The following is a 10,426-nucleotide window of genomic DNA, read 5'->3' as shown; positions in this document are numbered from 1 at the left end:
ACACAGGACAAAATAATAGTTTCCTTCTTCTAAATTCTGAAGCACTTCACTAATGTATGTCTCAGGCTGAAGGCTGGGTGATCCAGTGAACCTGTCTTTGTGCTCGGCACATGCTTGGGGAAGTCAGAGGGGAGAAGGATCACCCTGAGTCCCGTGGCTGGGCTCTATTTCCTCTGTGGGCCCCACCGTGTCTGTCATGGGGTTGCACTAAACATTCCTTGACTGACTGATTCTCTACCCTAACTGGGAAACAGGGGGCACAGAGAAGAATGACCCACTCAAATTAGGTCATTTCAATTCCTACCATTGACACTCTTAATAATATTTACCTCACGTTCCTCAAGAACTCAAGAGTTTACAAAGCACCAGCAGCCGTATTTTCTTCAGACAAAAAAAAATGAAGGCTCGGGTTCAATAATTTGTTCGAGGTGACTCTCAGAAAAGCCAAGTCTGCTGCAATCCTGGTCTCCTGATGTCACTCCTCGGGCTCTGTCTACTACTCTCCACTGCCTCTCAGAGGGCCGTTTCCGGCCACAGCTGTCCTATTCCCCAACCTTGCTCCCGGGAACAGTATAGTCAGGAGAGATGCCAGACAAAGCAAAAGGCTGCAAGACAGTGACGTGTGTCATGTGCTCGTGGGTGTGTGGTAGTTGGGAAGGTGGGAGATGTTCCTCCCAGTCGCCTGTCCCCTCAGCCTGGCCACCACAGACATCAGTCTTGCCAATGAGCAGCTGCTCGCAGCTGTGGACAACTCTCAGCATCTCAGCCCATGAAAATATGAGTTCCCCTCAGGACCCTGGGGGTATATCCAGGTTTCGTATATGTCATCCTCCCTTTTACACTGCAGCTTTGACAGCCTCGTCCATTTCCAGAAAAAAAAAAAGAAAAAAAAATTCCAGCTCTTTCCTGGGTCTTATCACACCTGTTCCTGCCAGCCAACACCATGGGTTTTTCTGTTCTCATTCCTGACCTTTTAGGAAGAGGCTGTCTGGTAATCTTCCACACGGCGGGAAAGAGAACGGGTCTGGTCGCTAGGCAACCAGCCTCAAGCTTGGCTCTGCCTCTAACTTGAGTGTGACCCTGAGATAGCACATCTGCAGGCTGGGGCTCAGTCTGTAAAATGGGGAAGTTCAACCAGAAGGAAGTCTACAGATCCATGCAGCTCCATAGTGGAGACAGCAGCTGCATGGGGTGAGGTGGGGGGGGGGTGTGAGGGGATCTAATTCAGGCTTTCGGGCTGGAACACGTCTTTTAAGCCTGAATGAATGAAAAGTGCATGAGCGCTCCTTTGAGCTGGGGACAGCAGGTCTCCATTCCCCCGCTGGAAAGATATGAATTATTTCTGTCTTCTGGTTTGGCAGTTTGCATTCTCTGCTACGGGCTTACATGTCACAGAAGGAAACAGGCTGCCGGGTTCTCAGAAAAATCACCTAGGGCTCTGTTTGGCTGCAGAAGGAAGCCAGACATGGGTCTGGTCACCCATGGAATTGTAGCAGCCCACCCAAGACCGTGGTCTAGGAATCAGACTAGGAATCTTCTTAACTTGAACACCACCAACTCGCTGTGTAGCCCTGGATGAGTTGCTATTCCTCTCTGAGCTTGTGTCCTTTCATAAAATAAACAAGTTAGAGGGGATGCTTCTCATACTCCCTTAGAGCCAAGGATCTGAAATTCTGTGCTGAATCGTGTTCCTCTCCTACTTGGCTTCTCTATGACAGTTTGTGTTGGGGGTACTTCTGAGTATTACTAACCACAAAAAAGCCTCTTGATTTTGACCTCAACTCAGACATGGGGAATGAGGTGAGGAAGGGAGAAAGCTACAAATACGTTTACTACCCCCTTGTGCTGTGTATTTCTAAGGAAATGCAAGACTTCATCCTTCAAGGAGAGAGATGCTATCTTCCCAAAGCTGAGAGGGGAAAGGGGCGCCAGTAGATCCCGTTACTGTCTAGGCTGGAGTTTGGGCACTTACTGTTGTGTTCATTAAGGGAGAACAGAGAAGGGAGCTAACTTTCGCTGGGCCCTCATGTGCCCTGTGCTAAGTGCTTTCTCATATAGCCTCATGTGATCTTCTAAACAACCACTAGAGAAACCTTACAGATGAAATAAGGAAGGTTGAGAGAGATTAGAAGACACTTGCCCAAGCTGGACACTGTAAGGAGAGTAGCGAGAATTCGAAATCAGCCTGTCTTTGGGCCCCCGGCTAGCTCAGTCCGTAGAATGTCGACTCTTGATCCCAGGGTTACAAGTTCGAGCCCCATGTTGGGTGTCGAGATGACTTAAAAATAAAATCTTAAAAAAAAAAAAAAATCTGTCTGTCTTCCTGAAAAGTCTGAACGGCCTCTCTGAGGTGTGACTTCAGGAGGAATTGAAAGTAGGATTCGGGGGAACCCCCGGGGCTAGCTGACCTCAGGGAAAAGGGTGGCATTTGGAGCCACTCTGAATCCTTCGGCTCAGCAGTCACGTAAACCTCTGTGTTTCATCTCCGTTTTTGATTCTCCCACCGGCCCCCTCAAAGCCCTGTGGTGCCAAGAAACAGGTCTGTGCATCCTGCCTCAACTAACCACACGGATCAAAGTTGGGGACGGGCCTCTCATGGTGTGGGACCGAGCAGAGCCCAGCACTCGGCACCTCTCCCTCACTCTCAGGCCCCCTCGGGGGAGAAGAGCTGCTTTCTCAACATTAGTGGGAGCTCCTTATTCCTTAGTCTCCACGAGCTCTCGGGGCTCCCCAGGCACAGCCTCAGGCCTGACCCTGAAAGCCAGCTGGGGCCTCGCACTGTCCCGCCATAAAAAGCAACAGCACCCTGAACAGCCAGGTCCAGAAGTATCCTTGTGAGACAGGAAAGAGCTTAGAAAGAGAACCTTGTTTTAGTAGAAAAAGGAAATGAGATAGAAGTTGGCTCCTTACTCCAGGGAATGGAATCCTATGAACTCAACTGATTTTGTTGGAACATCTACCACACTTGTGGAAGGCGCTTTCTTCGTTCTCTCATTTCTCCCTCAGAACAGTGTTAGGAAAAGGGGAAAGGAAGGCTTGCCGAAGTCAGGTGACCTACTCAAAGCCACTAAGAACCAAAACTTTCTGCCTCCTAGCCCAGCAAACAGCAATTATGCCACAGCTGCCTTCTTCTAAATGCTGTCCCGAGCCTGTATCTTCATCCGAGACAAGTGGGCACAAGTGGATGCTGGAGCTTGAAGGGACCGAAAGATGTGTGGTCCCTGGTCCCCAGTCGTCCTGTGAGACAAGGCAGCAGCACAGATATCCCTCTTCCTCATGGTGCCCCCCTCCCCTCTGCTTATAGGACTTCCCCTGGGAGGTCTTCCTTGACATCATCTACACTAGGGACAGAATCCTGCTATCAGCCCCATGAACTTGCCCATGAACTGCTCTGCCTGACTGATTCTTTGTTCTCCAACTTCCTTAACTCACCACAAACATCTGGAGGGCAAGGACATCTTTGCCTGTGCTCGGCACATAGTAGGTACCTAACAAAGATTTACTGAAAATTTTTTTTTAAGTTTTTATTTATTTGAGAGAGAGAGAGAGAGAAGTGAGCATGAGCCGGGGAAGGGGCAGATGCAGAGAGAGAAGCAGACTCCCCGCTGAGCAGGGAGCCCAACCCAGGGGCTCCTTCCCAGGACCCAGAGATCAGATCGGAGCCAAAGGCAGCCACTTAACCACTTAACCGACTGAGCCGCCCAGGTGGCCTCCTGAGTTCTTGATTGAGAGAAAAAATAGAAAAAGCAAATGGATGAGTGGATGGGTAGATAGAGAAATGATGGTCTCCCAACCCCTTAAAGTTACCAGGTCTCAAATGTATCTTTCCCTTCCTGACAAGTTAACTTACTTAACTTACCTAGTTTGTTAGTAGTGCCATCAAAAGATAGTGAAGGGAGCGCCTGGGTGGCTCAGAGAGTTCAGCGTCTGCCTTGGGCTCAGGTCATGATCTCAGGGTCCTGGGATGGAGCCTCACGGCTGGCTCCCTGCTCAGCAGGCAGTCTGCTTCTCTGCAGCTCCCCCTGCTTGAGCTCTCTCTCTCTCAAATAAATAATAAATAAAAATCTTTAAAAACAAAAGATAGTGAGGCATAAGGGATTTCAATCTCTGACTCCGACACTTACTAACCATGGAACAATAAGCAATTGATTTACTATCCCTAAACCTGTTTCCTCATTGTAATGTGGTATTATGAGGCTTATGGATGATGTTTCTAAGCCCTGAAATATACTAGGTCAATGAACAAATATTATTAATTTAGCATATACAGAAATATATGACATCACTTATAGTTATCTTTGGTGCGTCTTTTGTCTTCCACCTCCTCTCCTACCCGCAATGACCCGCAATGACCGTCAGCTATGAACTATGCAATCTTTTTCCAAATATCTCCCATGTTCCTTTCACCACCCTCACATCTTCTCCCCATGTGGTGCAACAGGTTCTAACCAGTTCCTCTGCTTCACGTTTTTTGTTTAATGTTTACTGCACCCTGTGGTGGTTCTAAAATTCCTATAAAAAGAGGTGTAGGGTGGCGATCTTGGCTCCCTATAGAGTGGGGGAGCAGGAAAAGGCACTTGTCTTGAAGCTACATGTGCATATTATTTTAGAAAACATTGAGGGGCACCTGGGTGGCTCAGTCGGTTAAGCACCTGTCCTCAGCACAGGTTAGGATCCCAGGGTCCTGGGATGGAGCCCCGCTTCGGGCTCCCTGCTCAGCAGGGAGTCTGCTTTTTCCTCCTCACCCCCTCCTTGCTTGCTCGTGTGTGCTCTCTTTCTCTCTCAAATAAATAAATAAAATCTAAAAAAAAAAAAGGAAAATATTGAGAGAATGTTAATTGCCATCATTAAAGCATGGGGGGAGGGAGTCTGATGGATATGAAAAGGAGTGCTAAAACCCTCCATCCTCTGATGGTTATGAAAGGGGTGCTAAAACCCTCCATCCTTGGCCAAACATTGGGGTCATCTCTGGGCAAAAGCTACCAATTTATATCTCCTAAAATATGGTTCTCATCAAAGGCCCCTCTGCTAAAAATTTTTTCTAGGAGTCTGGAGAAGCTGCAGAATAGTTTCCAGAATCTTCTACCTCACATTTAGGACTCCACCATTTTTCCCTCAGGCTAACTGTCCCAGGGCATTTTTCCCCAACACCAATTTTTCATTTCATTCAATGCTCCCTGAATACACCAAACTATCCCTACTTCTACGTCATTGTCCAGAAATGCCCACCAGGTCCTCTCACCTAATGAAATTCTATTCAGCCCCCAAGGCTGGACTGAAGCCTCATTCTCTCAAGGAAACGTCACAACCACCCAGCCTACAGTGCTCCCTCCTTCCTGAGAATTCACAGTGTTTCTTACTTACTGGGGCTTACTGGTAATTTACTCAGGCACTTTAACTACATAACTTTCTTGTATTGTTGTTGAAACATTTCGCGTGTTGACGTTTTCTCTCCCACTGGACAGAGAGGTCCATTTAGGGTAAGGACTGCCGCATACCTCTTTGGATTCCCATGGCACCCAGCCCGGTCAGTGTGGGACATAGTGTAGGTAGGCAACAAGCTGCTGAGTAATGAGCCCTCCCAAGGCACTCTCCTCTTTGGGCCCACAGATGCAGGATAATAGAAAAGAGGCTTCAGAGAGAGGGACAGTCATCTTCAGGGATGCAAAGACCCTTTCCAAGGAACACAGGCCAACTATCTACTGGTTTTAAGACTCTGGACCTGGGAAAACCAAGGGTTTATGACCCAATCTCAGCCTAGTCAACTCACTTCCTATGCTGATGACTAATGACTTGGAGTGAAGTCTTGTTACCTTCTGCTTGAGCAATTTGGTTTAAACGCATGCCTGCTTACACCCACAGACATCTGCCCTCCTATGCACACCAGCCCTCCAGCAATAAATGGTGTCACGCAGTTCAGGAGAAAGGCCACAGTGCTTGGGAGATTAAAGATGGGGCTTTAAAACTTTTGCAAAATACCTCCTTTAGAAAGGAAAAAAAAGGAGGTGTCTGGGCTAAGAGTATCCAAGAACTCTTTGTACTATTTTTGCAACTTTTCTGTGAGTCTGAAATTACTCAAAGTACTTAATAAAATTTTAAAGCAGAAATAAGAAAAAGTCACCTTCTCTATATATTTTCCCTCCCACCTTCCTCAGCCTTTAAGAAGAATAAACATTTTTCAACACATTCACATATGAATTATAGTTGTGAATATTTCAATATCTGCTATTAGACGAGAAGTTGTAAAATGGAAAATGAAAATACTCAGAGCTTTAAAACCTTTTATAACATAAAAAAGAGTATTTTAGAATATTAAATTAGAATATTAATAGAAGAGAGGGTTTTTAAATTTTTTATTTATTTGAGAGAGAGAGAGAAGGATCGAGAAAGAAAGCACTTGCTGGTTGACGGATAGGGAGAAGCAGACTCCCCACAGAGCAGGGAGCCAGACTAGGGGCTCCATCCCAGGACCCTGGGATCATGACCTGATCTGAAAGCAGACGCTTAACCTACTGAGCCACAGGGGTGCCTTGAAGGAGGGGGGGGGGTTTACTATTTTGTGACCTGTGACAAGATACTAATTTCTTTAGGTTATGGCTTCCTCATCTTTAAAATGGAATTAAAAAGGTCTATACCTTAGCATTATTATAAAAGCAAAGATAAATGTTAAATAATTAATATAATTCCTAGTCTGTAGTTGGTGCCCCAACAAATTAGTTCCAAATTTCAAAAAAATGTCAATAACCAAGCTCCATTCACTTTGTGTGTTCACCACCTTAAAAAAAAAACCCAAAAAACAAAAACAAAACAAAACAAAATAAAAACACCTGGCTAAGAGTAGATGCATAATGAATATGTATTAAAGAAGGGAGGATGGAATGAATAAACAAATGTTAGAATTCTAAAACAACTTACAGCTGATCCCAAAGCTCCTACAAAAGCCCCTGCTTTTGCCATCCCTTCTGAGTGACCTTGTGAGGGTCCCATACCTCTATTTTCCCCATCTATGAGATGGGTTGGTTTTCATCAAAACCAGAAAGACTAGAGAGGGCCATACAGCTCCTGGGATCGAACACCCTTAGAAAGAGGACTGGAAAAATTGGGGCAAATCTGTGATCCGGCAGCTGGCCAGGCCTGTAGGGTTCCTCTCTCCTATAGCATCCCCACTTCTCAGAGCGCTGGTCCCAGCTGCCAACTGGTTTATAGACACAGGTGAGGCTGAAGGGGAGTCGTTCCTCCCGCCTCAGTGTGGCTGAAGGAAAAGCCACAGCGCCAGGGACATCCAGAGTCTGGGAACCAGAGAGCGCAGGCGACCAGCGTTTCTCAGAGTCCAGGATAGGTGTGCCCCGCAGGAGCCCTGGGCCGTGGAGACCTGCGCACGGCCACTGCTGCTCAACGGGAGAGTCCCAACCCGGAGTGCACGGAGCCCCCCTTGCCTTGGCCTTAGGTCCCTGGAGGGCCTAGAGGCCAGGTCCCTGGAGCCCCAGAGCGCGGCCCTTCCATGCAGAGGGAATTCCACGCCTTTTCCTTCTGAAAGGGAGTGATGCATGTTTTGGCCAGCATCTCGCGCAGCGCACCTCGCCCCAGTGCTTCCTAGCGGACGGGTTCCCCTGAGTTCCGGGGCCCCACTCCCGGGCGGGGGACGCGGGGGGGGGGGGCCTGGTGGGGAAGGCTAGCTTAGCTCTGCCCGGGTCCGGATCCGAGGATGGGCCGCCGTAACTCCTGACAGCAGAAGGAGAAAGAGCGGGTGCGAAAGGCCAAGGGAAGGCCGGGCGCACGGTGGCTGGGATGCCAAAACAGGCAGGGAAGCCAGGAGAGCAACAAGCGGACGGCTGCTAGGCTGTCTCCGCTGTCCCTTCCACGCCTAATCGTCCTTCTGGTCAGCCTGTGGTTTCCTGTGACAAAACCAGACAGAGAGCGCAGAGGAGAGGAGAGAAGCAGCGAGGGAAGAAGGGAGAGGAGGGACGAGGTGAGAGAGGGGAGCCCAGAGAATGTAAATGGGATAGAAATGGGGGGAGAGAGAAGAAGGGGGCAGGAAGAAGAGCAGATTCGTGAGAGAATTGGAGTGGGGTGGGTAGAAAAAGGAGATGCAGGAAAGAAGTGGAGAGAGGGACAAAGTGGGAACCGAGACGTTGAAGCCCGGCAAGGCCTCGGCCCTCCGCTCGTGGCCGCGGTGCCGCGGCTCCTCCGCTCCAGCCGGTGCGGCCCGGCCCGCGGGCCCCGAGCTGCGAGGGCGAGGGCGGGCGCGGGCGCGGGCGGGGGCGCGGGGGGAGGGCGAGGGAGGGGCTGCGGGTGGGAGGCGACCATGTGGTTCCAGCTCACTCTTCCCCCCCCCCACCTCTTTCTTCACTTCTTTTTCTTTCCAAACAGGGAAAAGTGTTCCGCGAAGCGGTAGCGTCTTTCCGCCTGGCCCTTCCCTTCGCGACCCTGGTCCCCGCTCCCGTCCGGGCGAGCGCTGGAAGCCCCTCTGCGCCAGGGGGGTTGCGGGGACCGGGCGCGGGGACGGGGCGCGGGGCGGGCTCCCGCGCCGGCACATGGCCGCAGCCGCCCCGCGCGCACCCCGAGGCGCCGCGCCCAGCTCGTCCAAGGTCCGTCTGCTGCGCCCGGCCGCCCCGGAGCCCTGCAGCGCCTGAGCGGGGAAGCGCCCGCGCCCGGGCATCGGGATGAGCCTCCTCCGCGTCCTCCTCTGGCTAGGTGAGTGCTCGGCAGCGCGGGAGACCCGCCGGGCGGCCCCCGCGCACGCCAGCCCCGGGCTCCGAACGCGGGTCCCCGCAGCCCCCGGGGAGAGCGCGCGGCTCGGCGCCCGCTCGGCGCTCCGGAGGCGCACATCTGGCAGCCCAGGCCCGCCCAGTCGGCCATCGAAAATGCCTCACACATCTGGGCCCGGGAGCGAGCTGGGGCCGGGGGTGTTTCCTGGTGGAGTTTGGCCGTGAACTGTCCGAGGTGGAGGGTTGGGGGTTGGGGGGCGGGCGGGCGGCTGGTGTTTAGTTTCGGGAGTCTTGCGCGGGGCGGGGTGGGGGGGGCGGGAGAATTGGGGAAGGGAGGAAGGTTTCTTCAGGAATTTTTGTGCCAGGTTCCTGAGGGTGGGGGGAGTTTTTTGTTTCAAACAGGCGCCTCGAGGGCTCAGATTAGAAACAGATGTGTTGGAGCGGAGGCGCGAGGGAATCGAGGAAGAGACGGAGGAGACGGAAAGGTGGACGGGGAAAAGGCCAGAGCGCAGGCAGGACCGGGAGCAGGGAAAACGACCCAGGGAGGGCAAGAGGAGGGAGAAGCCGAAGGGGCTGGGAGCTCGGGAGAAAAGAGGAAAACGGGGGATATGAAGCAGAAGCGCAAGACTGAGGGAGATTGAGCAGCGGAGTGTCAGGAAGACAGAAGGAAAATGGAGTGGAATGGAAGGACAGAGAGAAGCAGGCTCTGGGGCAAAGAGAAGAGCTCTCGGGATGTCCAGCTGGGTGTCACCCAGGGGGGACTCCTGAAAGCCCAGAGGCCCTGGGGCACATTCTCACTTGGACTGGAAGCAGGAAGGTTTGCAGGACCGGGCAGGACAGTAGCATCAAGGATGTGTGTGGACAAGAGCAGGCAGGAAGACCAGTAGTGTCTGAGGTGGCAGGGGCAGGGAAGGCAGGCAGGAGAGCGGAAGAAAAGCCATGATATGCACCAGGGATGTGTGGGGAGCTCCCTGGGGACAGGATGAAAAGTTAGCCAGGGTTCAGAAGACCAAAGAGCCAGTTGGGTGTTGTAGAGTGAGCACGATGCAGGACATCAGACCTCCTGAGAGCTAGTCCTGGTTTTGAGCTGACCAGCTGGGTGATCTTGGACAACTCACTACCCGGGGCTTTGGTTTCCTTAGCTTCAAAGCAAGCAAATTAAACGGTTCCTAAATCCCTTGTCACTCTGACAGCCTGAAACACCAGGGGGTGTGGCAGGGCCTGATGCCTAGAAAACCCCCACACCAAAGTGAAGAAGCACGTAAAAGCCTCCCTGGTGTGGATTTCTAGAGCTCTCTCTCTCTCTTTTTAAAAAGATTTTATTTATTTATTTGACAGAGATCACAAGTAGGCAGAGAGGCAGGCAGGGAGGGAGGAAGGGAAGCAGGCTCCTGCTGAGCAGAGAGCCCGATGCAGGGCCCCATTCCAGGACCCTGGGATGGTGACCTGAGCCGAAGGCAGAGGCTTTAACCCACTCAGCCACACAGGTGCCCCCCTCTCTCTCTCCTTTGTTTTTAAACCTATAACCTGCCACAAGCATGTCCTTCTAGGCCACCTCAGATCGGTAATCACCGAGGTAGAGAAATAAAAAAGGTGCATTAGCCTATATGGTTGGCTCAAGTGGGGCAGGTGAGAGGCCAGTAGCTTCTCAGCTCCTTCAGATACCGGCCAAGTATTGGCAATCCTTCTCCTGTGCACAACTGGCACAGTTGGATGGC

General features: G+C 51.4%; 1 protein-coding gene across 1 annotated transcript in view; it reads left to right on the top strand.

Moving 5' to 3' along the window:
* Window positions 1-7,831: 7,831 nt before the first annotated feature.
* CLMP (CXADR like membrane protein) overlaps window positions 7,832-10,426 on the top strand; it is a 95,958-nt gene continuing 93,363 nt past the window's right edge. The window contains exons 1-2 of the mRNA XM_032868772.1: window positions 7,832-7,969; window positions 8,371-8,694. Coding sequence (XP_032724663.1) covers window positions 8,664-8,694 — 31 coding nt within the window. The 5' untranslated portion in view covers window positions 7,832-7,969; window positions 8,371-8,663. The remainder of the gene's footprint in view (window positions 7,970-8,370; window positions 8,695-10,426) is intronic.

This window comes from Lontra canadensis, unplaced genomic scaffold (genome assembly GCF_010015895.1).
Source record: "Lontra canadensis isolate GAN:19392208 unplaced genomic scaffold, GSC_riverotter_1.0 scaffold36, whole genome shotgun sequence".
NCBI classification, from domain to species: domain Eukaryota; kingdom Metazoa; phylum Chordata; class Mammalia; order Carnivora; family Mustelidae; genus Lontra; species Lontra canadensis.
The sequence above is the reverse complement of the archived record's forward strand: the minus strand, read 5'-3'. Positions and strand labels throughout refer to the sequence as shown.